The following is a 27,723-nucleotide window of genomic DNA, read 5'->3' on the forward strand; positions in this document are numbered from 1 at the left end:
CCTCCTCAACTTCACAGGTGTACTTCAGACTTTAAAAGCTTTATATTTTCTTCTAAATGACCCCGATATATCTCCATCACACATATACAACTGCTCAGAGTAACCTAACTTGAATTTGCATTCTGTATAACCCCATCAGCACATCCCCTTAGCTCTGAAACACAGCTCAGCTCTCTCAAATTAAATACTTCACTCCTGTAAATAAGTGGATGTAATTTTCCAAGCAGTTGTGGTTATTGAAGAGCTATTGTCATATTTAATATCTCAGACCTGTGCACTACTAGCAAATTACCGTATTTTAAAATTTGCATCAAAATAATGGAATTAGAACTGCCCTCTAAGACAGCAGGTCCCTTCCTGTACTTTAATATCTATTGTTAGGATGAAATAGTATTCAAATACATGTATCTACATACATAATCAAATAAAATTGTAGGATTGCTGTGGCTGAGCTTCCCAATTTGTCTTCCAGAGGGTTTCACATTTTCCTTAGTTAAACGCCTGTAAAAGAGAACATGTTTTATTGCAACAGACAAGCTAAAAGAATACTAAACCAACAGGTTTGTTCCAGTGAAGAAACACCTTTATTAGTTGCAGAGATTAGATTCTCACTAGCACGTGCATTTTTAAGGAATCTAAGCATAGAAATACTACTCCTCTGGGAATCTGAAATTTATAATCCTATAACGTGCAGACAGTACAAACCAGTTGTCCCTGTATTACTGTGGACTGTATTCCCAGTTTCAACTTTGAGCGCTCAGCATTCAGAAGTTGTCAGTGGGACCTGTATCACACACAAAACCAGCATGTGATGTGTTAATCTCTCCTGCAAACTGAAGCTGCAGGAGAGCGGCAGATCAGTCGTTTTGCATTTGTTGCATTCTGTCCATTGAAAACCAGTATCAATAGTATTAATTTCACTGTGTTACCCTTCCACGGCACTCCCTACTGAAGGCAAGAGCATAAAATGAAACCTGAAAGTGATTAACAAAAGGAAATTGTACACACAGCAATCCCAACAACCTACAGCACTGTGACTCATCTGCACAACTGAAATCCATTTTTTTGGATTTCAGTTGATATATGATAGCTATGCAGCAAGTGAGAAGAGAACCAAAATCGTCGTTTCTAGCTTTCACAGCTCCAAGCCCAAAGTCTTTTACCCAGTAACAATTATTCTGTTTTGCCTATGTAGAAAGGTTCTAGTTATCCACGTTGTAAAACCACAGCATCTGCTGGCAACAACAAACAGAGAATCCAAATCTCTGACAATGATGTCAGAGACGTTAAATGTGAGGTAAATCCGAAATTGTTGTGAGCCCACTTGAAGAGGAGAATGAATCATTCCGCTCATTTCAACTTACTGCCCTACTTTCAAACCTACAGAAACTGTGACAAGAGTTTTAAGACTCTCTGGATTGAAAAGCCTCCATATCTAAAGAAAACATTTTGCACTCTGACATGTCCATAAGGAAAGCAGTTTGATCAAACAGCATACCCACAGAAAAGGCTTGGAATAATTTAATGGGATGTTTTTCAGATGAAATATCCTTGTTGGTGACAGATTCACCTGTCTTCTTACTTATCTGACAGTTTTTAATCACAGTACATCAAATACTTCATGAACAAGGATTATCAGTTAAATTACTGAGTCATGAGAAAGGGAATGTATTTGTGAAGTTTGTTTTCTTTAGCTGGTGACGTGCAATACATTGTATCACAGTTGATGATTATTTATGGAATTAGATGACTTACTTCATTATGTATTTGGCTCGGTCTATGGTCTGAGCTTTAACTTTCACGAGAAGTGGGTGACTATTGTATGTTTCATTCTTCCATTGCCCATAAAGACGGTACCTTGAAAGATTATAAAGGAAAATTTATTTATTTTTAGTACTGGCAACTCAAGAGACCACTTCTAAAGAAAGGAAACAAATTATTCTACTCACCGGTACTGGTATGGAAAGGTTTTGAACATTCCCCATAATTCTTCAGACATGCATGCATTGCAGTCCATCAAAGAAAGAGATGGAAGTAAGACTTGATCGGTAATACTCAACAAACAGCTAAACAGTATCTCCTGAGATAAAGACAAAAACCCAAGGTAACTACGAAGTAAATACATAAGAAGCAATGCTACGCATGCTATGCAAATACACAGGAATTGCACATCTTAGTAGACAGAAAAAAACCAAGTTTGCCACAAGATTAACAATTCCGAAATAAAAACTAACAAACAAATCTGAAAAGGACTTAAAAACATCTCTCCATTTTTTTTTTTTAGATAATTCACAGACCATATGCACTATCAGTATTTTATTTGCCCATATATGATATTTGAGCAAAGCTGCTGAAGCTTTCAGCAAGTTGCACTCATATTTTCAAAACAAATAAACAATTTAAAAATGGAAATATTGTGAACTTGCACGAAGCACAAGGAGTGCAAAATAGATCTTGGCAGCTGCTTTCAATGTATTAAGGTACTCCTTGCCACTACTTCCACTTTCCAAATTCCAGATTAAAACCTGAAGGAATAATACATGTTCCCAAAGCACAGTACCAATTTCCATGTTTTCAGTATTCTATCCTCACCCTTTCCTAACATCTCTCTTTTCCATTGAGCTATGTTAGAATAACCATAGCAAAAAAACCCAAACCACACACAACAGAAGAGACTAATTTTCTCTGCAATGATTCAGGAAGTCAGGAAAACACGACAAGTGAGAAACAGGAGTAATAATGAAAGTAATAAAAAACTGCACGAACGCCACATTGAAAACTTGCTTATTGATTCAAAAAAAACCCAACAACTTGTTTTTATAAGTTAGATCTCAACTGGACACTTGTGCTGCACTGTGACCAACGTTGATAATTCAATAAATTAGAAAATTTAGAAAGAAATTCATCCATAAAGACAAATTAGTCATTGTAACATTAAACAACTTCCTTACTTCCAATTTATCTTTTTCTCTATGCTCTTCCCGAATAAATTCTTTAAGATACAATGTGCCACCACAAAAAGTGTATTTATAGAATAAATGAACAAATAGTTGGATGTACCCCAGCTAATTCTGAGCAAACAAGCAGCAGAATGCACCAAACTATAAGACGATGATTAGGTTTGAGGAATGCAGGAGAGAATGAAAAAAAAAAAGACAAAAGGGCACGAATAAAAAAAAAAACCACCACCTGTGACTGGCTCAAATTTGCCTATAAAAATCAAGACAAGTCTGCAACTTGCATTTGTTGAAGCATAAAATTCTACAGAGAAAGAAGAGTTGTACAGTTAGTAAACATTACATGTCAATTACAATCTCACATAAAAACATCTTCCTCCAAAATAAACTCACCATTTTCTCTTTATCTTCTTGTTTGCTTCCGTCCGACTGAAACTGTAACAAAGACAATATGTTAATTGAAGTATAATTAACGTAACAGTTACAGTTTCAGAACAAGGCTACCTCAGCAAAAGCACAAACCTGAAGGGCCATGTGTCTAGTAAAAGTTTAATTTTCCAGCTCTGTCAGCGTTAAAATATTTTTGAACAGAAATTCGAATGCATAGATTAAATGCGCTGGTTACATATACAGGGGCTTTGTACGCTTTTGAGGTAATAACTAAAATATCAAGGAAACTTACTATTATATATGAAATACTGAATTTTCTTACTGAAGAAAGGAAAAAAAACAACCTAAGCATTCACCTTCCATCTAAAAAAACCTCAGGACTTTCAATCCAACTATCAACAGCCATAGATGATTTTCCCCACCCTTCTCTCACAATAATACCCTCTTAAGCTTTTAGTCTTCATTACTAAATTACTTTCTTTTCTCTCCTCTTGCTCCACTCACCACGGAAAGCACATTAAGCTATCACACCAGTAAGTGCACAATTATTTTAAAGGTACACTTGAGTATGAAAGCTGCAGTGCAATGTTAGTAGTCTAACTTTTCAACTACTGCATGGGTTAACTTACAGTCAAATCACCTCCAGTTGTAAGTATTTCTACTGCGTGTTAAAGGTAGTTTCATAACTAGAACATGCTGATGGCAATAGTGCATTAAAAATAACTTTCCCTATGTTACCTTTACCATTCTGTCACTGACGAATTTCTTCATAGTTCCAACCTAGAGCAAATAGCTAAAATGTTGCTCATTCTTGTCAGAAACACATTAAACTATTATATTCATGTATTTACAGTAAAACTGCATGAGACATTCCTATAAACAAGTAAACTCCATTCTACCGTATGTATCCAAAGAAATAAGGGCTTTCTCACAAGCCTTCAGTACTTGAACTTAATTACAAAGTAGCCCTAATAGTCTGCTGACAGCAGAAAAATTAATTACTCTCTTGAAATCATAATTTCCAAATTAACTGCACGGTCTGTGCCACGTAGTGTATCACTCAAATATCAATCTTCTCACAGGCCAGCAAGAAATAAGCATGCTACAAGCAACAGTATTAACCACTGGGAAATCTTATTCTGGATGAGAAGATGCTGAGAAATAATACCTCCTACAAAGACACAGAAGTAGAGGAAGATGGAAATCCCTGAAGTTACCATGATTTTATCACAAAGACTACTCGAAACCCAAAGTAAGAGTAGCTTCTGCCACCCTACCGTTGCATCTTGGAACCTGATGAGAGCAAACTCTCTTGCCAAAATCTGATAACTTAGACAAAAAGATCTTCAATTCCAAAAATTACCTGTGTTATTAGCCCTGCATCAAGTACAGCTGGACATGAGAGCTTCCCCTCAGGTGGCACATAAGTTTTTAAGATTCCAATATTTGTTAGTTGTAGTTGAAATAAAAAATACTTTGAAGAAAAAGAGAGTTAAAAACTGAAAATCTCCCCTCCAGTACCAGTTAGATCAACCAAGCTCTCCAACTTTCAGTTTTAAGTTAAAATAAAAAGATAGGTAACAAAATAATGATTTTTAAGTTCAGGGGTTTTTTTTGTTTGTTTTTAATAATAATTTAAGAAAATATTTCAAAAACTAGGAATTCCAAAGTTTCTCTGAGCTGCTATTTAAAAAAAATTAAAAACATCCGGTTGTTGACTTGAAAATAAAACAAAAACTGCTAGTCAAACAGCAAATTGTCAGAAAAGTAGCAAAAGAAATCACTAGCCTCAGTCTGATCTACTGAGGACATTCCAAGGGATTTCAGAATATAAATTCAACAGGTCATACTACCAATCTTTCAACATATATACGTGGTAAAGATATGGTCAAAAGACCATAGGTCTCAATAGGTCATTTTATTTCTAAATTTGGCAACTTGAGGCTTTGTAGGGTGTTTTAGATCTCCACATTGAACTCATCCTTAGGGGCACCCAGGGATTTGTCACTGACAAGTTCACTGCATTTTAACTGGTAGAACAGGAGGACATCTCACTAATTAAAAAGATGCAACTACTTCCCAAGTAACCTAACAGGTGGAATAGACAGTGCTATTTTAAGTACTGGATGTGTATTAGGTTATTGTTGCCCATCATCTACACTGTTGCTTTAATAACGTAAAAGCTTCCATGCAATTAGTATCACATGTCTGTTTTTCTAAAAAAACATCCATACACAGATAACACTTTAAAAGATGAAAACCATAATGAAATATTAGTTATCACTAAATATTCCAGGTTACAAACCTAAACAGACTTCAGTTGTTCATAAAAATGATTGTTACGTATATTGATCATGAAATGATGAAAAATTAAAAATCAGATTCTCCAAATTTGTCCTTAGTCAGAAATTTTTTATGTTTCAGTATTCGAATACATACACAACTAGTAAAACTTCAGCATTTTTTTGACATCAGAGGAACTGGTATTTTTGAAGTTCTGACAAGCTGTTCTGTCATACCAACCTCTTTCATAAACGCTTTTCCAAGGCGCACCACTTTTGCAAATAAAATGGGATCATGGGAGAGATGAGGACCAAGGTAACAAAGCATGTTGAACACTTCCTTTCTCAAGTCCTCAAAGCTGTCTGCTTGCTTTGGTGCTCTCTTGTTTGGCAAAGAAGAAATCGGTGACCCTTTAGCTCCTTTAGGTACACCAACTCTGAAAAATAAGTGCAGCATTTCACATGAAACAGAAGTGAAAATTTCAGAAATGCATCAATACGGTTAGGCTTATTAATGAATTCATGCTTACAAATAAATAGTTTTCCCTTATGTAGAAACAGAAATCTACTTTTCACTGTACCTGCGGTAGAGAGGCTCAATTGTCACATGTACAAGCTGGCAAAGGGCAATTGCAATAGGCTTGTGGGAAGTCGCATAAAACGGAGGCATCTGATCCATAATACTTTGTGCATGCTGCCAATCCCCAATTTTTAATAAAGCTTCCAATAAACCAAGCTTTTGATTATCAGGAAGCTGCAAGATAACAAACAATTAATGAAAAAGTATATTCACAAAGTCTTAACATTTCTCCTTAAGCAATATGCAGCTAGAGAATAAAACACCCGTATTTCAACTATGTAATAAAAAAATATCTAAAATAAAACTCAGCTAGACATTTAAATAATAAGCACACTGCAAAAGCGAAAATAAACCAGTTCACATAGAATCTAACATCTGGATCAAGGAAAAAAGTTAAAAATACAATTCAAAACAGAAGTTTATGAAGTCTGACGTATGTCTGGTCATAGACTTTTCAAAATGCCACAATCCATTGCAGCTTATTTCTTTACATGACACTTTAAGAACAATGCAAGCATTTAAGAATACATTGCGTTGTGTGTGGTTCTGGATTTAAAAGCACAAGTATATCTTGCAAAACTGTATTTTTTAAAAAACAATACAAAAAACCTCATACCAACAACATCAAACCAAACTCAAAACCTTTACCTGTGTCTTAGTTTGCCTGCATCATAAGTTTCACATTAGCATCTACTCTAGAAAACTAGTTTTAAGTGCAAATCTACAGGAAGTTTTCCAAATATCCCATTTTGCAATATAAGCATAAGAGAAAATAGGAGTTTACAGCTAAGATCATGCCTTGAAGCATTTTTTACATGGGCATGGTATTGATATATTTAATTGTTATAAATTGGCTTTCCCTGGTCCCCAAGGTAAAAGTCTATTAGTAAAGTGATTGCAAGGAACAGTGATTGCAAACTAGCTGTATGTAACTACTAGCTTAAGATGATGTTTACACTGAGGGAGGGAAGATTACATGTCTAGGACAAAATCTGTAACCATTTTAAGGCAAAAAACTAATTTTATTTAAATCATGCGAACAGTCAAGACAGACTGAAAAGAACAAAAATTAATTACACAGTAGATGCTTCTGTTGTTCTATAGTTTGCATGGATTTTTAATTTTTTTTTCCTTTTAAAACTTCTTCATAACACTGGTAACTATTTTTCAGATAGTTTTGAAAATAGAAAACAGTCTAATACACAGTAACATGCAGAGGAAAGTTTCAGAACAAAACAAAGTGCACAGATCTATTCTATATTTGTGTTGAACTTATGCAGTAACGAAATTTTGGCCTTTCCTTCAGAAAAAAATATATCTGCATATGAGAACACGATGAGCCTCTGAAAGATTAAAAAAATACATGTGCAATCAGAAATGCACAAACTAATGTTAGTTTACCATGTAACTAGTTCAAGCTGCTTAGATACCAAGGATTGTCTTTTTAAGTCAGCATCCACTGTGCTAACCAAAGGGTACGCTGATCCTTCAGGGTTTAAAAACTTTACTTGTGCAGTACACGCGGGGAGGTCCAAGTCCACGTTTTATACAATAGACTTCTTAAAAGTCGTATTATTACCAAAAGAAAAAAATATAAACCAGTTATATAATTGGTGTGAACATACCAGTTAAAGTTCAATACTAAACACCACATTTTGGGTGACTTGGGGTTTTTTGGGCTATTACTAACTATATTAGAATCTGTGTTTACTCACAGAGCCTTTCTAGGCTATACGTGTCAGTATGCTATTTCATTTCCAAAGCAGCCACTGTGTACACACACGTGTGCTGCTCGACCGAGCCTCTCTCCCTAGGTAAGCAAGCTCTTCTGAAACACGCTCTCCAAAAGCGAAAGCACCCATAGAATCATAGAATGGTTAGAGTTGGAAGGGACCTCAAAGATCACCTAATTCCAACTCCCCTGCCATGGGCAGGGACACCTCCCACTACACCAAGTTGCCCAAAGCCTCATCCAACCTGGTCTTGAACACTTCCAGGGATGGGGCATCTACAACTTCTCTGGGCAACCTGTTCCAGTGCCTCACCACCCTCTGAGTGAAAAATTTCTTTCTTATATCCAATCTAAATCTGCCCTCTTTCAGTTTAAAGCCATTGCCCCTTGTCCTATCACTGCATGTCCTTGTAAAAAGTCCCTCTCCAGCTTTCCTGTAGGCCATGGCACAGAGAAGAGCCAGTCTGGAACTGCTGTCAAATCTAGTCAAACTGCTGAGGCTCTGTGACCTCTCAAGTATCACTGCATTATTCGGTTATGTAAAACGCATCCTATAAAGCAAAAGCAGATAATGCATTTGCCAATACTAAATTATTCACGTTAGAGTCATGAGACAATAATAAATTTCAACCACACAAAACAAGAACTTCGTGGATTCAAAATAAAAGTTAAGTCAGTAATCATTAAACATTATTTTCCTTATCTAGGCATTTATTTCATGCTACTATATCAAAAATTGTACATTAAAACTGAATACTGCACACAAAGTACTCCAATTTAGACTGTCAACAGCTTTCACATGTAGCTACTTACTAATTACTATTAATTGCACAGCTAATCACACGCAAAAAGACACAGAAACAAGCTTGTCGAGAAACAGCATACATTGCATAAGTGTGCAAAGAGCCACAGAAACTGGTTTTAAGCACAGCTCTCCATTTTGCTGTCACACAGGCTCAGACTCTGTTATTTGTCACTGCAATCCTTGAGAAGAAGTTGCAGTTTCTGCTAGAGCTTAAAATTCCCTAGTTCTTAATTCTAAAGCTTAGCCAGAAAAATGGTCTTCATCATTCTTCTGGCATTACTTGCAATATGTACATTCCTCATGTTCCATTAAGCCTTTAGTTTTCCATCAGAATGTGGTGACATGCACACTTCCAAAGAATACCAGGCAGTCTCATCAGACCGCAGAGAAGGCAGACCAAAGCAACGTGGTATAACCAAAAGAGACACTGAAATAATGAGTGGGAGGGAGGTCAGAAACTTAAAGCTAGAGAAAGGAATCAGTTTGAGCAGCAGATGTGGCTGCAGTTGAGAGCCAGAGAGCAGTGACTGTATCAGCTGCCCGAGGGAAGAAAATGAAATTAGATTTTTCAAGCTAGGCAAGAAAAATGGAAGGCAGCAGGAAGGTCAGAGATATACAGAATCAAGGTGAGGCAGAACAAATAGGAATAAGTAGACAAAACAGATTCACAGAATCATAGAATAGTTTGGATTGAAAAGGACCTCAAAGATCATCTAGTTCCAACTCCCCTGTCATGGGCAGGGACACCTCCCACTACACCAGGTTGCCCAAAGCCTCATCCAACCTGGCCTTGAACACCTCCAGGGATGAAGCATCTACAACTTCTCTGGGCAACCTGTTCCAATGCCTCACCACCCTCAGAGTGAAGAATTTCTTCCTTAGATCTAATCTAAATCTGCCCTCTTTCAGTTTAAAGCCATTGCCCCTTGTCCTATCACTGCATGTCCTTGTAAAAAGTCCTTCTCCAGCTTTCTTGCAGCCCCTTCAGGTACTGGGAGGCTGCTAGAAGGCGTCCCCGGAGTCTTCACTTCTCCAGGCTGAACAACCCAAACTCTCTTAACCTGTCTTCATAGCAGAGGTACTCCAGCCCTCAGATCATCTTCGCGGCCCTCCTCTGGACCCGCTCCAGCAGCTCCAGGTCCTTCTTGTGTTGGAGACTCCAGAACCAAATGCAGTACTGCAGGTGGGGTCTTCAGGAGAGCAGAGTAGAGGGGTAGAATCACCTTCCTTGGCCTGCTGGTCACACTTCTTTTGATGCAGCCCAGGATACAGTTGGCTTTCTGGGCTGCAAGCGCACATTGCCAGCTCATGTTGAGCTTCTCATCAACCAGCTCCCACGTCCTTTTCCTCAGGGCTGCTCTCAATCCATACTCCGTCCAGTCTGCACTTGTGCTTTGGATTGCCCCGACCCACGTGCAGGACATTGGACTTGATCTTACTGAACGTCATGAGGTTTGCATGAGCCAATCTCTCCAGCCTGTCCAGGTCTCTCTGGATGGTATACCTTCCCTCCAGCATGTCAACCACACCACACAGCTTGGTGTCATCAGCAAGCTTGCTGAAGGTGTGCTCAATGCCACTGTTCATGCCGTTGACAAAGATGTTAAACAGCACCAGCCCCAATATCAACCTGAGAAATGTCACTGGTCTCCACTTGGTTGTTGAGCCGTTGACCACAACTCTGAGTGTGACCATGCAGCCAATTCCTTATCCACCGAGTGGTCCATCCGTCAAATCCACAACACACTAATCTAGAGACAGGGATGTCATGCGCGACAGTGTCAAATGCTTTCCACAAATCCAGATAGATGACATCAGTTGCTCTTCCCTTATCCACCAATGCTGTAACCTCATCATAGAAGGCCACCAAATTAGTCAGGCAGGATGTGCCCTTTGTGAAGCCATGCTGACTGTCACCAATTACCTCCTCATTTTCCACACGCCTTAGCATAGTTTCTAGGAGAATCTGCTCCATGACCTTGCTGGCACAGAGGTGAGACTGACTGGCCTGTAGTTCTGCGGGTCTTTTTTCCCTTTTTATAAAACGGGGTTATGTTTCCACTTTCCAGTCAGCAGGAACTTCACCGGACTTCCACAACTTCTGAAATATGAGGGATAGTGGCTCAGCAACTTCATCTGCCCTCAGGACTCATGGATGCATCTCATCAGGTCCCATGGACTTGTGCACCTTCAGGTTACTTAGATGCTCTCGAGCCTGATCTTCTCCTACAGTGGATCATTCTTCATTCTCCCAGACCCTGTCTTTACCTTCTGTGTCTTCAGCAGCGTGGCTAGAGCACTTAGACTGATAGATCAATATGTATAGATTGATACAATGAATCAAAGGAGGATACAGAAAATGAAGAACAGAAGCTGTCAAGACTGATGAATCCCTCCCCCCTCTCCAGTACACCACTTATAAAATGCAAATATCAAGCTTTTTTTGTTTGTTTTAAATAAGATATTTGAGAATTACTTAGACACTCAAACAAAGATGACAAAAAAAAGGCTGCTAAGAAGATCAAAAAATTTTGGTTTTAAAGTAAGGCTTGAACAGACAAACAAATTAAACCTAGGGCAACATTAACAACACATGATGCAGCAGTACGTTAAATAAAGGGTATGCATTTACGCATACAAATATACCGATCTAATAGAAAGCACAGCAGACAGTTACAATTAAAAATGGTCAGTTAAAACCTTTTACTACAATGCAAGGTAATTACACCAGCGTTCGTAAGTCTGGCAATTCTTCATGTCTCAATTCTTGATTGAGAGAATTAAGTAAAAAACTCTTACTATTTTTTAAGAAATAAACTATTATTAGACTATCACAGGTCCTAGAAAACACAGTTTTTAAAGATTGTGAAGTATATGAATGCTGGGACATACTTAGCAGAGCTGATACAACAAAAAAAGGAAGAAAGAAATTAATTAGCCATTGAACCAGTAACAATAAACCTAGAGAAATCCAGATCAAATCCCAAACTAAGCATTTTTGCACCTTCAATGTAATGGAAGTGCAATCAGAAGATAGACACAAGCCTTCCAAGTACCACCTGTCTGTTTCAAATAAATATAACAATGTTTTTGCAACAATTATTATGTTTAGTTTAAAATAATTTAAAGTAATTTTCTTGGAAAGGAAACTATTCACACACACACCTTTTCGGTTTTCTCCTCCTCTTTTTCTTTTTCCTTCTCCTTTTCCTCAGTCTTTTCAGATGATAAGACAACCATCGTAAGTTTTCTGACAATTTGCTTAGCTTCCACTATCTCTCGCCTGTGTTCCTCAATGATGGCATTATCCCCTGGAAGAAGCTAAAAAAACAGAACAAATATTGCATCTGAAAATTGAAGTGACCTACTGCTACTTTTGATCACCTGAACTTGAAGCAGGAGTTTGTTGTTCCTTGTTACTAATCAGATAAACTTACTCCCTGGAAGACTCTCCTTGCTACCATCATCCCAAGGAAGAAGGATACTATTGAGAGACTATTCTAAAATGAAGGACTCATGAGAAATAATACTGTTCTACTTCATCACAACCATTACTTGCATAAGCTCCCTTCACCCTCTCCAATTAACCATTCAGCTGTAGTTATATGGTGACGATTACACACATACTTGATGATAACATTTACAAAATTCAGTGCCTTAAAATAAAGTGAATATTCCAAAGCATAAATTTTCACTTGCTTATCTAAAAGAAAAAAATTTTCCACCACGGAAAATCAGGTAACCTACTTAGGCACACATTTTGATTGCACTTTATTTTAAAGGAACCCCATTTAAAGCTTACCAAATTTCCTATTTATCAGCAATGTGGTTAAACACGTGTAACATCTGTTCCTTAAAAAGCATCTTACACTGAGACACACCTTGAATGATAAAACCTCAGCATAGTCTTATACTTGAGAACAATCAGCATGAGGAAGATAACCCTACACTCAAAAAATAAAAGGTCAAGTTGTGAGACAGAAGAAAAGCTCTTTTTCTGACCAAACTTCAATTTGATTCCAAAAATCATGTTCAAACTTTAACTGCAAATAAGTTATCAAAACTTACCGTACAGTCATGACCTCTTTGATACTCTCTTTTCTTCTATTATTTTTAACAAGGTAAGATTTTTACCAAAATGACAGTAGAAGAAGGAAAGACAAAGCATCACCCTCTTCAGAAGAAAGATAGTAGAATTCCTTGATTTCATAGAAATTTGGGGAAGAAAGAATCCTACTTGGAGAGGTAAAAGGTTTAAAGAGCTACGCTACTCTCATTTGAAAACACAAGTAGCCTACTAACAATCACCAAGTTAATATCTAGTGTGGAATTTCAAGGGGTAAATCATATCTTCAGGATGCAATGCATATTATATACGGCTGTGTGTATATATACAAATAGAAAATAGTTCTTGCAGGCTTGGAAGGGGAAGGGAGGGCGGGGGCCGGGGGAAGAATGTTCTTGATATGAAGGATAATCCTGACAGCTGCTATTGTACAGGAGCCATACAATATGTACCACTTACGACTCAACACCTACACACTAATCTTTTTCTTGAAACTTCCATAGCAAGTTAAATTAAGCCTGAACTGAAAAAGTGTAAAAAAATGTCATCCCAAACATGCAAAAGAGAGACTGGCAGAGAGATTCTGGAATGAAATTACATTACAAATGAGACTGAGAATCAACATGAGGAAGGTGAACAGTACAAATGAACGCAGGGACCATTCTAGCTGAGACTGGCAGAAAATACACCCATACCTATCCAGGTCTGAGTTGGGATTGCACAATGCTCCAAGTCTGAGCGTTTGTTTTGTAAACTTAGAAACATCCCTTAAACTAGCATTATCATCATGCATTCCTCCCTCCACACCAATTACCTGAGACATACACTCCAACTCTTGCTCCACTTGAAATGTTTTTAGCCAAAATACTCCTATGAAGCCAGAGACAGTTATTGACAAGTCAGACCTTGACTAATGGTTTTAACTGCCAAATAACGGCAGGGCTACATTCCAAAATTTCCGCAGCTGTAATTAGAGCTCATTTACTTGATTTCAGTGGAAGAGTTAAGAGTATTAATGTAAAATTATTTTGATAATTGTAACATTCTGGTTACCATCTGCCAAACTGGTATTTTGGTTGGTTGGTAAGACTGTCACACTGGAGAAGATAAGTGTCTCTGATTAAATCTGAGTAACTCCATTTTCCTCTTTCAATGTAACAAATGGTAAGAATTCTTGTAGATGGAATAAGAGGCCTATTCAGGAATATGTTAAGAGTTTAAAAAAAAATCCTACCATTAAACTAAAAGAATGTTAGGAGCTGATTGGCCTATCACTTTTTTCAAAAATTGATCCTGTAAACTAAAATGCTCAAAGGGCCTAATTCTTAAGGAAGGTTACTCAAGCATTTACCTCCTATCTCCTATTCAGGCAATGGTCATCTGAAGGATGCTACACAGATAATTCGAAGAAAGTGTACCAGTATTCATATTTCAGTGTGTTCATTTGAATACGCAGCATTAGAAAGTGCTGGGAATTTTAAAAGACATTAAACATGTACATACATAGGTATCAGACAGTATGTGCTGAATCTGAAGCTTTAGGAATAGGGTAAAATATCTGGCTTTTTTTTTAAAACATTCTTAGTTTTGGCATTTGACAGGGTAGCACTGTCACTTACATGAACATAAAGATCTTCCAAATCGATGAGATTATGTTGCAAAAGGACAGCAGCAACTCTGTATAAGGAGGAGGGTGTCTCACCACTTGGATCCTAAAAATGACAAGATTGCAAGTTTAAGGGAAAAAAGCAAACAGATCACTGCAGAAGGCCATGAAACTGAAAAGAAACTACTCAAAGTTCAGATGAAACATACTAACCTACAGTTCTCTCTGTTACTGTGTTATTTAACTGCTATTACTCCAAAGCCACTAGACTTAACTGCAACACACAATCAGAATTTTCAGAAACATTCAATTATCTTCACAACTTATGGTGCTTGCACACAATTCCTAACCATATGTTTAAAAAAACCCTTGAATATTTTATCAAATATCAACCATGACTCCCTTGCAAACACGCTCTTCACTCCTGAGGACAAATCTTCTGTTTACAAGGTACAATATCTTTGATAATGTCAGTCCTGATATAATTATACAAGTTCAAATGGAAGGTATCAAGATTGTTTTCAGCTGTCTGTCTTGGAGAACAGTAAACATTCTCCTCTAAAATGCATTAGAGACTTCCACTCAAATCATGAAGTTATTGCTTTTAATATCGGAATTGTACAACTTGGAAATTAATTTCTATGTGGAAAAAAACCACAGCAAAAATCTGTTATCACTGACTGCAGTTCAACACCGAGTACAATCAACACCAAAAATTCAGAATGGAAATACATTACCTGATAAAACTTGAATTTGAACCCGAGGATATGGCATAGAGTTTGAGGTTCACACATGTACATGTAAGACTCTATCAGTGGTACGAAGAAGTCATCATACTCAGGCCTGCATTCATAGACTTCTAGGATAATATCCAAAACTCTGTTTGGATCAAGGTTAAAACATCCTAGTGGAGAAGAACAGAGTAGAAAAGCTTAACATTGCTACTTTTCATCTTCATTCTGTTACTATATCACAAACGCATTGAAGTGAATTCTTTTTGGTTAAAATTAAGCCTGGATTTATCTACAGCAAAATAACCTGGATCATCTGTAAATACAGCATCAATCATGTTGATTTATGTTGAATACCGAACTAGGCAAAGATACTAAGCAGGACTTTCAATACAGATTACAGAAAAGCTATAAATTACCATCTTAAGGCAAACATTTAATAAGCAAAAATCCAACCTCAACAATATCACAGTGCCAGGAAAAGACATGGGCTGCTTCCTCTGCCCTTGTGCTGGCACACATGTTCATGCAGTCACACAAATCAGCCAGCTAGAAACTATTTTACACCCCAAAAACTGCTCTGGTTTGAGCTAGACCCTGATCCACCTGGTCATACTGTCCTGTCAATTCAGCACTATTATCATCAGGGAAAATGGTTTATTGTGAGGGGAGCAAGAGAAGGATATGGATTAGCTTAAGCCAATGTTGCGATCCTGCCTGTATTTTATTATAGAATCTTCTCCATCAATACTCCAAGAGACATGCTCGAGACTTGAATACTACTTTTACCAAAAGAATCCACATCTAGACTATTTTCTTCACTGTGACATGAGAAGTTTTATCCAGGCACATCCACTATGCAGCTATATAACTGCATCAGTCTTTCCTTCTGAAATGCCATTTCCACTACACCAGGACCTACTGCAAGTCAGTACTTAAAAAGAATTGACAATTTACAGGAAGTCTATTTGCAATTCCTAAAATTCCAGAGGACAGAAAAATGTTTTATTATAAAATTCCTCAATCTATTTTTTTTTTTTTTTACCGTAATAACTAGCAAAACTCATCGTCTTCTCTAGCTCTCTTCCAAAACAAGTAGTATTATTACAAGCATTTGACAGTCTCAGGCAAAATTCTGTGATAGACTAAAAAAATTTGCATTTTTACCATTACTGCACTGGCACCACATGACACAGGCACTGGTGCAAACAACAATATATTGTATAAAACCCTTTATTCAAAAAGGAAATGTAAAACACGGGAAATTACAGATATTTCCTGATTTTAATGTATTTTGCACTTAGATTGTGACACTCTTGCCAAGACGCAACTTAGAAATATGGACGTATCACAAACAGAACTAAAGGAAGAACTTTTACTACTTCTCATTTCTCTTCATAAGGAATTACTTCAACTCCTTTAAGACTAAAAGAACATCCATGCATCAAATTGAGTACCGTAAAATAGCAAAAAAGCATTACTTTGTTACACCAATCTGCTGGCTAAGAGATGACAAGCGCATTCTGAAAAAACACTGCTGAAATGAATCAAAATCACAGCACACAGATTTGAGCCTGTACCATAAATTCATTATCTAATTACATTTAACTACACAGTATTCCCAAAATTAATTTTGCCACAGAAACAGGAACTTCCAAATGTTGTAATTCTATCCAAGATATCTACCAAGACATGTTACTATTGCACTACACGCCTGCATGATGTATTATTTGATCCACAGATGATCTCACACAGTAGTCTAAAGTCACTCTAAAGTAGTCATAAGACTGTGTAAGGAAATCCAGTGCCCACATTCCTTCAACAAATTGCTTACCTATTAAAGATTTGATATTTTCAAGGATTAGATCACTAGTGATATTTCCAGATAAGTCTTGCCCCAGTTCTGCAATGAGCTTTGCATAACCTTCATTCTCCTCTCTTAACAAATTAAACTTCTGTTGCTTGTAACTGCAAATAAACAGAAATTAAACACTATTGTGTAACACATTTCCACAGTGAAGCTTAATTTATGCTTTTATTAATATTAAATGTTATACAAAATGCTAATTTGGAACGCAGTTTCAAGAACTTGTAATTTACATGAGCTATTGCAAAAATTATAGAATGCAGTACAATGAGTACCTGCAAGGTAGTGAGCATTCTCCAAACAAATCCAGCTCTTATTTCAAATGCAGACCATTTAAAAGCAAGATTATGCTTACACGGAACAGTGAAGCTTGTTCTTACACACTGTGCCACAGAACCACTCTGTAACAGTCCCTGCTTAAGGATCTGTTCTAGTGTCAAGTGGTGTTCTTTAACATTGAGACCAAAACATCGGACGCAGAGACAAAACCCAACGTACACGACAAATATATATCCTGTGTTGCCAGAATTATTATAACTACATTTGCTTATTTAAGAAAATAAACGCCTATTCTTAACCAATGCAACAGCAATAATTAATTTGCTTATACTTTTTAAGTTCATATTTGTCACAAATAAAATCAAATATTAAGTATTTAATCTGCACATACAGGATCACTGTAGGAAAAGCCACAGCAATGGGTAACATTAAAAATAAAGATTCTACGTTTCTCAAGAGCTGGAAAACTAAGAGGGCTACTGAGGTTCTTTTGTCAATGACAAGTTAAAGCGCAACAAAACACATTTCCTAAAGAAAATTGAGTATTTTATTAAAAGAAACATTACATGTTGTTAGGAAACACTGTTACCAGACTAATTACCATTGCCCCTCCCCACCCACTCCCCAAACAACCTTGCCCCAAAACTTACAATAGTTTTGTCTTTATTTTAACAGATTTCTGATTGAACTGTTGAGACTGCTTAATAAGTCCTAGTGACTCCAGTGTCTCTGGATCTAAACGCTCCTTCAGCACAGTGTCGGATACAAGATACTGAAAAACAGAAAACACACACACGTCAAATTTGTCAATTACAAAACTTAGAGACCATCTGATTATTACTTTAGGCTACATACGCATTCGCACTGAAAACAAGTTGAGCTATCATGATATACCATGATACTAAATGCATGCTGCTTCAAACATAAGTGGACAAAACTGAGAAACTATTGAACTGAAATTGGAATTGTACAGTGAGAAATTTTATATACTAGAGCACCTTGAAGAAACAAGTCCTGAAGCCTAACTGCTGGCTACAAAGTATACATTGCATAGCACCTAGGGATATTATTAAACAACTGCGTATCTACAAAGCTTATACCCACACTCTCTCATATTCTGGGAGAAAAGCCTTAGTTTCAAATGCAGAATTTTCCTACTAATCAAGCTTATTCCGTGTAGTTAGGAATGCCACTTCTAAAGACAAAGGAGGTTGCCTAAAGGAGAAGTCCAACTCAAAACATAACTCAGAAGCAAAATTTCTGTTGAATTGACAGAGGGAAAAAATTCAGTTCTCTCAAAACTCTTTAAAGAATTCAAAGGACAACTACACTATGTTACTCTAACGCTTTGAAGATGCATTTCCAAATTATTTGGGACATTTGTTAAAATATTCTAATAGTCTTTTCCTAAAAAACAACAACAACAAAAACTCGTCAAACAAAAAAACAACTAGCAAACTTCAAAACTCTGATTTTTTCTTCTAAGATTTTGGCATATACTTTTACCAAAAGACTTTCTAAGTGCAACTTACCAAACACGCTAACACCAGCTGGGTAAAATGATCCCTCTTACTTTTTTCTTCTAAACAACTTGTTTCAATATCTAGGATAAAAGATAATGGAAAAAAAAGGAAAAAAAAAAGACATCATTACCCATGGAATATAAGAGTTTCTTCTTATAACTCTTCCAATAAATGTTAATGATAACACGATGCAAAGCAGTTTGTTTATAACATGCTAGCTTCTTGCTACTTTCCAGCTACTCATCCACCTTGAGGTCCACACGACATTTTGAGGACAATTCTCACACCTCCACAATTCTCATGAAAAAGTGAAACAGAAACCAGAGAAATGCCATAGTAATTTTTCATGCCCTGTTCTCTGTTGCAATAAGGCTTATGGAAAGCATTAAGAATCAATAATAAGCACGAAAGCAGAGAAATGCAAATCACTGAAAAGAACTCCATGATCCTGGCCTTAATGTAATCTCCTAGTCTCTTTCCTGGTGTCTTCAGAGTAACTACCATTTATCACCTGGTCTGCAGTCTTTTACTAGCTATGAATCTGTATCTCCATTCTTTTCTTTTGCATTGTCAACTACTGAATGCAATTCATAAATTCACTCCTGTGGGGAGACAGGCCATAAAACAACAGCCAAGGAAGCACACCCGTTTGAAGTAGTTTAAAAAAGAACATCATTACAGGAAGTAAAGTGCTGCAAAAGGAGTGGAAAACTCAATAAAAGAATGCAAGGCAGACACTACAAAGCAAACAACAACAACAACAAACCCCACCCACTCATACCCACAGAAAAGCAAGACCTATAGAGAAAACACCACCAACAAAAATCTAAGAAAGAAGCTCCCAAACAGACTGAAAACCAATGATGTAGCTGGGTGGCAGTGGAGGCAACAGACTTGCCAGATCAGTCTGTACCCTAGCAGCCAAGCCTCTCAGTCAAAGAAGAATCTGCAGAAAAAAAATTTGTCCAGGGAATGTGGATGAGTGGATAAAATGGATACAAATCAAAATTCTCATATTGAAACACATTTACTGTGAGAAGATGACATTAGAAAAAAAATCCTAATAGCAGTGAATACTGGTTGGAGGGAAAACATAATAGAGGAAACTCATTAAAAAAAAGCAAGAAATTGTCCAATGCCCTTTTTCCCCAGAGTTTGAAACCCAGCTCCTTAATCACACTATTTCTCTCCTACTAGTGGAGGCATGATATTTGGCTATATACTAATCTGCAGGGAAGGAGGAGGGGCAATAAATAAATACCAAAGAAAATAAATACCAAAACCAAAGAAAAATCACCAACAAACAGACAGATACACTGGTTTCAGTTATTCAAGCAGTTCAAGGAGCAACTAATCTAAGTTTTCTAACCCAACTTAAAAAAAAAGTATCAGTGTAATAATGCATTATAAAAACCAATTATTACAAAAACATGATACAAGTACACAGAATGAAACATGAATAAAACAAGTTAAAATTCATCATTTAGAGGTTACAGAGCCTGCATATGCAAACTTAATTAGATGTCTCTCTGCACAGGCAGCCACAGCACTGAAGATGCCACACTCCTTCAGTACACACAAGAAACCAGGATCTGGTGAGCAGACTGTCAAAAGAATTTGCTGAAATTTGATGAAAAAACAATAGAGACATGGAACAAGACAGAAACTGCAGGCAGTTAAAACTGATCTAGAAAAAAGGATACAGGATTAAAATGCTAAAAACATGAGAGAAATAGCATTGGATCAACATTACAACATAAAAATCCAGAATTTATTACTAGAGTAAGTACACATCTTTAGAGCCTGCTCAGCTGGTAGACAGTAACTTGGCAAATGATGCCATTCTCCTTTAGATTTCTGGACAATTACTACAAGCTCCATTTCACTAACAGTGACTGTACAGATAAAAATATTTACAGAACACATTCTGAGAACAGAGGATCTACCTACCAGTAAGTCAACTTTTATTTAACACTTATAAGAATGATAACATTTAAGTCACTGATTCCATTAGCTAACATCCAACATTCTTACAAGCTAGCTCCTTTAACTATTCTGGGCAGATCAATTTCCACTGCCTTTAATAGGTAAACTTCTGGAAACTGTAACAGAACAAAGCAGAATGAAAAGACATTAACAACTGAGATACAGACACACTGAGGAAGAATCAACACGTGTTTTGCAAAGAGAAGTCACACTTTACAGATTTAATGAAATTTCCTGAAGGAGTCAACAAGTGAAGGCACAAAATACTTATTTCTCCAAATCTGTTGCAATGCTGAGAGGAAGGGAACCCAACTTACCTAATATGCAGAATACATCAGCTAGGATGGAAGGCATGTCTTCCCGAAATTCCTAAAAAGGAAAAAGATCACACTCAGTGAATACAGGAATTCCAAGAAGTACTCTTAGAAAATTCTTATTCCATTACATAAAACAACACTTCATCGTAAGGTAAGCTCAGCTCAATTAACAATGAGGATTATTGTTACTAATTAATAATGAAGAGGCTCGATTATGGACTAATATCTAACATAAGTGCTCTACTAATTATTGGTACATAACGAAATAACATAACATTTTAATGTGATTAAAAGAGCACCTAGTGACCAGGGACAAAACTCTTGGGTTACTACCTCCATTTCTCCAGCACAGTGGTACTCCCTGTCAGAAGAGCAGCACCAGCCTGGAGAGTAAGCTATACTTTCTCAGGCACCAAACAAATTACAAATTCCTACAGTAACTAAAGATCAAACATTACCACGTGTTACCCCAAGAGCAAGGTGCACTTCAGCCTTGACTTCTCTCAAATCCAATGCAGAAGTTTAAAAGCCTTAAAAGGTTATCCTAGAATAGATTATTGCAAAACCTATTTTTTCTCCATGTTCTGTACATGTCAAAATGGCAATCTAAGAACTTACAAAGAATAAGAAATCATTTTTAGAAGATCTTTTAGAGTGTATTTTTTCAGATTTTTTCTTTTTAAGGAACACCAATATTTGGTAACCTTTGAAGTTTAGAGAAAAATACTCTTTTCCCTGCTTTCGCTTTTTATTCAAAGCATTTTAAAAAAAAGCTTTTACAAATAAGAACAAAGACTAACGCATTATTTTGAAGGCAGTCCTGGGACCTAGACATCTCAACAGTAAAATGGCAGACACACACATTGTTACACTGTAAGAAAGATGTGAATTATAAAAGCCAGTAGGTGGCATTATAGACATGCTGCATAAGCAAGTGAAATCTATTTTTAGTATTTATTAAAAACTTCAGTCTTCACACGCCATTTAAAAATTATGTAATTTTTAATTTATGCTAAAATGAATGTGTCTACTCCTCACCACAAAAGTAGGAGAAAAAAATGAAACCCAGCCAGACTACATATCTTTCGAGAGCACACCAATGAAGAAAAAGGACTTGACAAGAATGACATTTTAGACAAAGAAAAACAAGTTTATTGAATATTATCCTGCCTGATTTTCATTCAGACTCTTATAACAAACTAAAAACTTAGTAAGTACGCAATTGTTACAAATATATACTTACTATGACATCACCAAGAACATTAGAAGCTTGATCATGCTTTAAGTTTCCTCTGACAACGTGGTATGCAAGCTCATATAAAGCCTGTTGGATATCTGTTGAAAGAAAACAGATTAAGGAACAGATTAGGTAATCCTTGGTCTAACTTTTAAAGCAATGTTTACAATAATGCTGTAAACTTCAGACACCCTGCAAGTACAGAGGATGTGCTTCTCTTACCAATGAGGGGGATTACTTCATTACTGCTCAAACTTGAGCAGCAATATCTAAGAACTCACACAAGCACGCATAAAGAGATGATCCACTTTCCTAGAGAGTTCATGGAATAACAGTAAAATGGGATGAAAAACCACAGTCCCGCACGTAACAGTTTGACTCTTGGCAGTTGATTTAACTAAGACACCTGTAACTTCTAATTCACATAAGTAACATATTATACATATATATACACACATACATAAATATATTAAAAAATATAATATATAGAAACCATTCCAGTACTTTTTGTTAGTTATCTCACCACAGATACACTTTCAAAAACCATTTCTGTAGGAGAAAGTAAACTTTAATTGGAGAAAAAAATGCTTAACAAGGATTTATTTTGTTGGTTTGTTGGGGTTTTTTTAAGAAAAATCTCCCATAACCGAAGAATGCTGTTTTACAAAAGCTTATATTAAGCTGAAACACTAAACAGAGGTACTGCATTTGAGAAAACTCTTGCAGCATTAAACATGGTGGTTGCAAAAACAACTATGGTAAACTTGTAAGGAACTGTTTTTAAATAGTACACCACAACATTGCTATACTTTTTAGTATTTGAAAAACAAAAAAAACTCTTTCACCTTGCACTTGTACCAGGTGGTTTGCTCAATAAACAGTATTCATAACGAGCATACAAGTTACAGATCTTGATGATTTAAACCAAGTCCTCAATCACTCAGCGACTGCAGACCACTGCAGCTGCATTAAAAGCAGATTTACTTATTTTTTAAATGGACAGGTTAATTTTATCTATCACAGTGCTTTTGGCAAGGAACACTAATTGATAAAGACTTGAGGATAGCAGGATTGGTTTAGACATCAATTCCATGTAAACATAACTCCATAGTACTTTGAAGGCAATTCAAGAGGGCAGTTTGTTGCAGCACTCAATTTAGTACTTTGTGAGGAACCCGAACCAGCCATACGCACCGCCTCAGACACGTCTCTGCCAGTGGCTCCCCACATTGTGGAGAATTACACAGGTACCCTGCCAAACCTGATCTGTCTCCATATGTTTGTGGTACTCTGGACTTCAAAAAATGTCCTTCTGGAACTAAAAGGCAGAAATACAAGTGCCAGGGCAGTTTTCAGAACTGGATCCAGATCACATGGACTCAAACAAATTCTTAGCAGTCAGCATCTCTGTACCTCACTCCAGATTATCCATATTTTCAGGGTGTTTTCCATCACCAGGACTTCAACTATTTCTACTGTCTTTTAATTCCTCCAATATAGCCACTGCAGGTATCTATCTAGTAATTTCCACTGAATCTTTTAGACCCTGACAGCAAGGACAAAGAAAAAGAAAACAGCATGTAAGAATTGTCAACCTCTGTCTAGAACAGAGAACATCTGGTGGCCTTTCTTCAAAAACTTTGGGAATAGACATTTTGCTTAGTTGAACAATACATTCCTGTTACTTAATAATACTACTTATAATTTACATTGAAACGTTTTGGCTTGTCTTTTCTGCTATTACAACTGCCCATTATGACTATTGTAGCAAGAACTCAAAACATCATCTAAACAGTGTAGCACATTTGTGGTCCTAGTAATATGGAAGCTTTTCTTCCAACAGATTCTGCAAAGCAAACAAAAAATTATTTTTTCTTTAAACGCCAAAGATTTCTTCATGTGAGAATTTAAAACTTAAAGCAGTAGTGTCTTTCACTAACAAAGGAGAAAGTCTGTAACTCAGGTATTGTAAAAATTACTTGCATATGTCAGTGTTCATATATTTAATCTCTAGAATAAAATCTAGTTGTACGTTGAGTTTGCAAAACGGAATTCCACTTCCTACAGCACAGACCAGATGCTGGACTACCCCGTGACCATTCACTACTGTCTATGAAATCTCTCACCAGGACATCTGAAGACAAACCTAGTTGTGGATGTTCGTATTGCCTTACTACCTGTAGCATCCACCTTTAGCACGCAGTCACTGTATCAGAATGTTCCAAGCAGATACATGCAGAGGTACCATGATCAATTATTTCCAGGCTTTTTTTTTAAATTAGAAACAACAAAAAAAACTACACAACTTACCTCTGAAACCCATGCTATCATGGCTTTTGTTTTCACTGAGAGTACGACATAGTTGCACACTGAAATAAAAGAAATACAAAAAATTGAAAAAAAATAGATATTAGCATACACACACAAATGTTTTGGGGCTTTTTGCTGCTGTTCTGGCTAAAATAACTTTAAATTTGGGCAGTTTAAATGGCTGACTATATTTTAATATTCATTGAGTAAACGCTAATTCACAGAAGTTACACAGCAAAGAAATACAAGGCTCCCAAAAGATCTCATACATAAGTGTATATATATATCATATAATTAAAAAAATACTCTTCCTAACATTGTGCATGCTTACACACAGCAAAGTGAGAACGCTATGCAATTTTAGTATGTGAAAGGAAGCATGGAAGTGCTAGCGTTAACCTACTGTTATCAACCAGTGAGGAAATGCTTCTCTCAGAAATACTATGGCTATGGCCATTTTCAAACTCTAGTCCGTAAAAAAATCTTTCATATTAAAATATGTGCATGATTTCCTGATACGTTTTATCAATAGTAAGACAATTTTACCTATCCTAGTCACTACGAGAATCCACTACAGGATGCAAAGACCTGTCATGTTATGTTGTCTTAAGTCACTCCTAAGGCTCCCTCGACCAAATTAGCCAAATACATAAAGTACACTAAATACTCTACAGACTGTTCCATGAAATAAAAAAGTTGTGTGTTATGAAATAAATGCTTAAAGAGTAGGCTTCTCCACTACACTGACAGCCTAGAAACGGACATGCTTCCAAGCTACAAGGATCTTCCCTCTCCTCTACCACTACTGTCACATTAGCACAAGGCTTCAAACACAGTTTCACATTTAAAAGCAACAGCATTTTTAAAAAGGTAGTGATATATATTTTTTTTAAAAAGGTAGTGATATATCATAATGCCAATGTTAAGAACAACAGATTGCCAATCTTAAGAACTTTCTTCATACTTGCAAATTTTCAACCAAATGTTTCACATTTTTTCATCAAAAAGCTTTTCATGAGCAGAAACTGAAGACAGTATCAGAGCTACATGATATTCCCACACGAGATGGCAAGACTACAGTTCCTGTGGGAGCAATTTTGAAGTATGTTCTCAAACAAAGCAGGTATGCTTACAATTATTACAAAGGATTATCATGAAAAATAAACAGTAAAAAAGATTCTGTAGCAATCCATTACTCACTCTATTTGCATCCTGTACGGATTATTACCTCTCTAGCAGGACTAAACAGCTCTTCCAGCAATCGAAGCATTTTAATTAGGAAATACAAGACATATGCACCCTTTAAAGACAACTGGAAAATGGGTATTTTCACATATAACACAGCCAGCATAAACATGCAAGCTCAGCAAAAAGCAATGGTATGTCTAAGATGTTCTAAATGCTATTGAAGAGAATGCAATATATTTGGAAATAACCAGAACAGAGACAGCAGAACAGGGGAATAAGTAATTTATTTTCGTTTTCATTAATGGTAAGTGCACTTTTTTTAAAGAAGCAACAGATTTTTTTTTTCCCCAGCTGTCCCCAAAGACTGCATCAATTTGATCTAAGTCAGATTTTCTTAAATTTTAATTACTACTCCTCCATAAAGAAGTTACCCTATAAGCACTCATTTCCAAGCTCTGTATACCAACAACAGTAAAGTGACACATCTCATTCCAAAAAATCATCTACTGAGATGCACACTTTGACCCCCATGTCATAAGGTGGTATCATCAACCAGGTTACATGAGCAACAACCCTGTCTGCTTGGACTGAAGAGTTCACTTAAGTACATCTTAATAAAAAAATAAGAGTTATAACCACTTCTAATTCCCTTTCCAGCAATACCAAAACTGTACTACCAACTTCACCTACTTTAAGACAAATCTGTTTGATCAGTGTAACAGGAAACCCCATTTCAGATCAGTCTGTAAGCCAACTTGCTTTATATTTGTAATTAAAAACCCTGCATTATTAAATTAAAAAAAAAAAGAAAGAAAAATTTTCTTTTTGTGAAAGCCTACATGGGAAAATTGCAGTAGTAGAAAAGACGACTTGGGTATTACTCTTTGGATCCAAATTAATAATTGTGCTTATATTCTTTCATACAGGTACTCTGTCTTCAAAGGAGGATGATGAAGGTGCTGGCAGGTAATACAGCTGTGCCAATTTAATGGGTTTGTTGCTGCAGAAATGGACACATTCACCAATAATTCTTCCCTTCTTGGCTGTCCAGTTCTAGCCCTCATGTCAGTTAAATAAACTGACAAACCTGGCAGAAAACTGCCAAAAAACTGTCATGAAACTAGTCTTCCATCAACTTTGCGAGTTGAAGCAGCTTACCAGGAGGTCAGATAAGCACCAGCATAGAGCCCTGGTGAATGAAGACAAGGCAGAAGCCCCCCCTTCCAGTACCAACAAGCTGTGAGATGGGTTCACCTAGTCTCAAATAAGCACATCATAAATTAATCATGAATTAAAATCAAAACACTTTCACATTCACAAGAACAAAAACGTTACTATTAGTATGATTGATCAACTCAGAAAAAAAACACAACAATACTTTGCCACTTAAATAAAACTTATCAAGTTCACTTTTCAGTTCAACAGACACAAACTATTGTCTGTTAAGAGTTTGTTCAAAACTCACTACTCTAATTTTGTAGTTCATTGCTGCAAGTTTCAGATGGAGAACTTCCCTACTCTAGTAAAATCTCAGTCACTTCATCCAAAGGTAAAACTGTGTAATACAGGTAAAATACAACTTAAAAATAGGATAACCCACAAAGTAAAAATAATATTAAAACCAATAATACCACAGAATCACTTCTGAAAACCAAAGTTTCAAAATTAAATTTGTTTTGGACTAAGATTTGCTTAAACAACAAATTCTGAAGCAGCGCTGAGCACCTATCAAACAAGTTTGCATGACAGAGCCAGCAACCGAATCTCAATTCATACGCAACGTCCTGTGTCCTCAATTATACTCCCACACACGGTACATGGCAGCAATTATCACAAAGTGCATGTGCCTGCAAATATTTAATATATG

General features: G+C 36.5%; 1 protein-coding gene across 10 annotated transcripts in view; it reads right to left on the bottom strand.

Moving 5' to 3' along the window:
* The window catches only part of THOC2 (THO complex subunit 2), a 58,337-nt gene that overhangs the window by 26,174 nt on the left and 4,440 nt on the right, over positions 1-27,723 (bottom strand). For 9 of the 10 annotated variants that reach the window (XR_015222511.1, XR_015222509.1, XR_015222508.1 and 6 more), the window contains exons 2-16: positions 24,669-24,727; positions 22,365-22,456; positions 21,122-21,173; positions 18,828-18,898; positions 17,946-18,067; positions 16,984-17,117; positions 15,156-15,322; positions 14,432-14,524; positions 11,912-12,067; positions 6,211-6,383; positions 5,871-6,066; positions 3,351-3,392; positions 1,950-2,080; positions 1,756-1,857; positions 417-501 (exon numbers count right to left, since the gene is read on the bottom strand). Coding sequence is in view for 6 of the 10 variants with exons in the window: in XM_086619746.1 (XP_086475872.1) it covers positions 417-501; positions 1,756-1,857; positions 1,950-2,080; positions 3,351-3,392; positions 5,871-6,066; positions 6,211-6,383; positions 11,912-12,067; positions 14,432-14,524; positions 15,156-15,322; positions 16,984-17,117; positions 17,946-18,067; positions 18,828-18,898; positions 21,122-21,173; positions 22,365-22,456; positions 24,669-24,727 (1,675 nt within the window). In the remaining 4 variants the exon portion in view is untranslated. Of the gene's footprint in view, positions 1-416; positions 502-1,755; positions 1,858-1,949; positions 2,081-3,350; positions 3,393-4,085; positions 4,128-5,870; positions 6,067-6,210; positions 6,384-11,911; positions 12,068-14,431; positions 14,525-15,155; positions 15,323-16,983; positions 17,118-17,945; positions 18,068-18,827; positions 18,899-21,121; positions 21,174-22,364; positions 22,457-24,668; positions 24,728-27,723 lie in introns of all 10 variants that reach the window. The other variant, XM_086619747.1, reaches the window with a different exon arrangement.

The sequence above is a fragment of the Tauraco erythrolophus genome, chromosome 13 (assembly GCF_009769465.1).
Source record: "Tauraco erythrolophus isolate bTauEry1 chromosome 13, bTauEry1.pri, whole genome shotgun sequence".
NCBI classification, from domain to species: Eukaryota; Metazoa; Chordata; class Aves; order Musophagiformes; family Musophagidae; genus Tauraco; species Tauraco erythrolophus.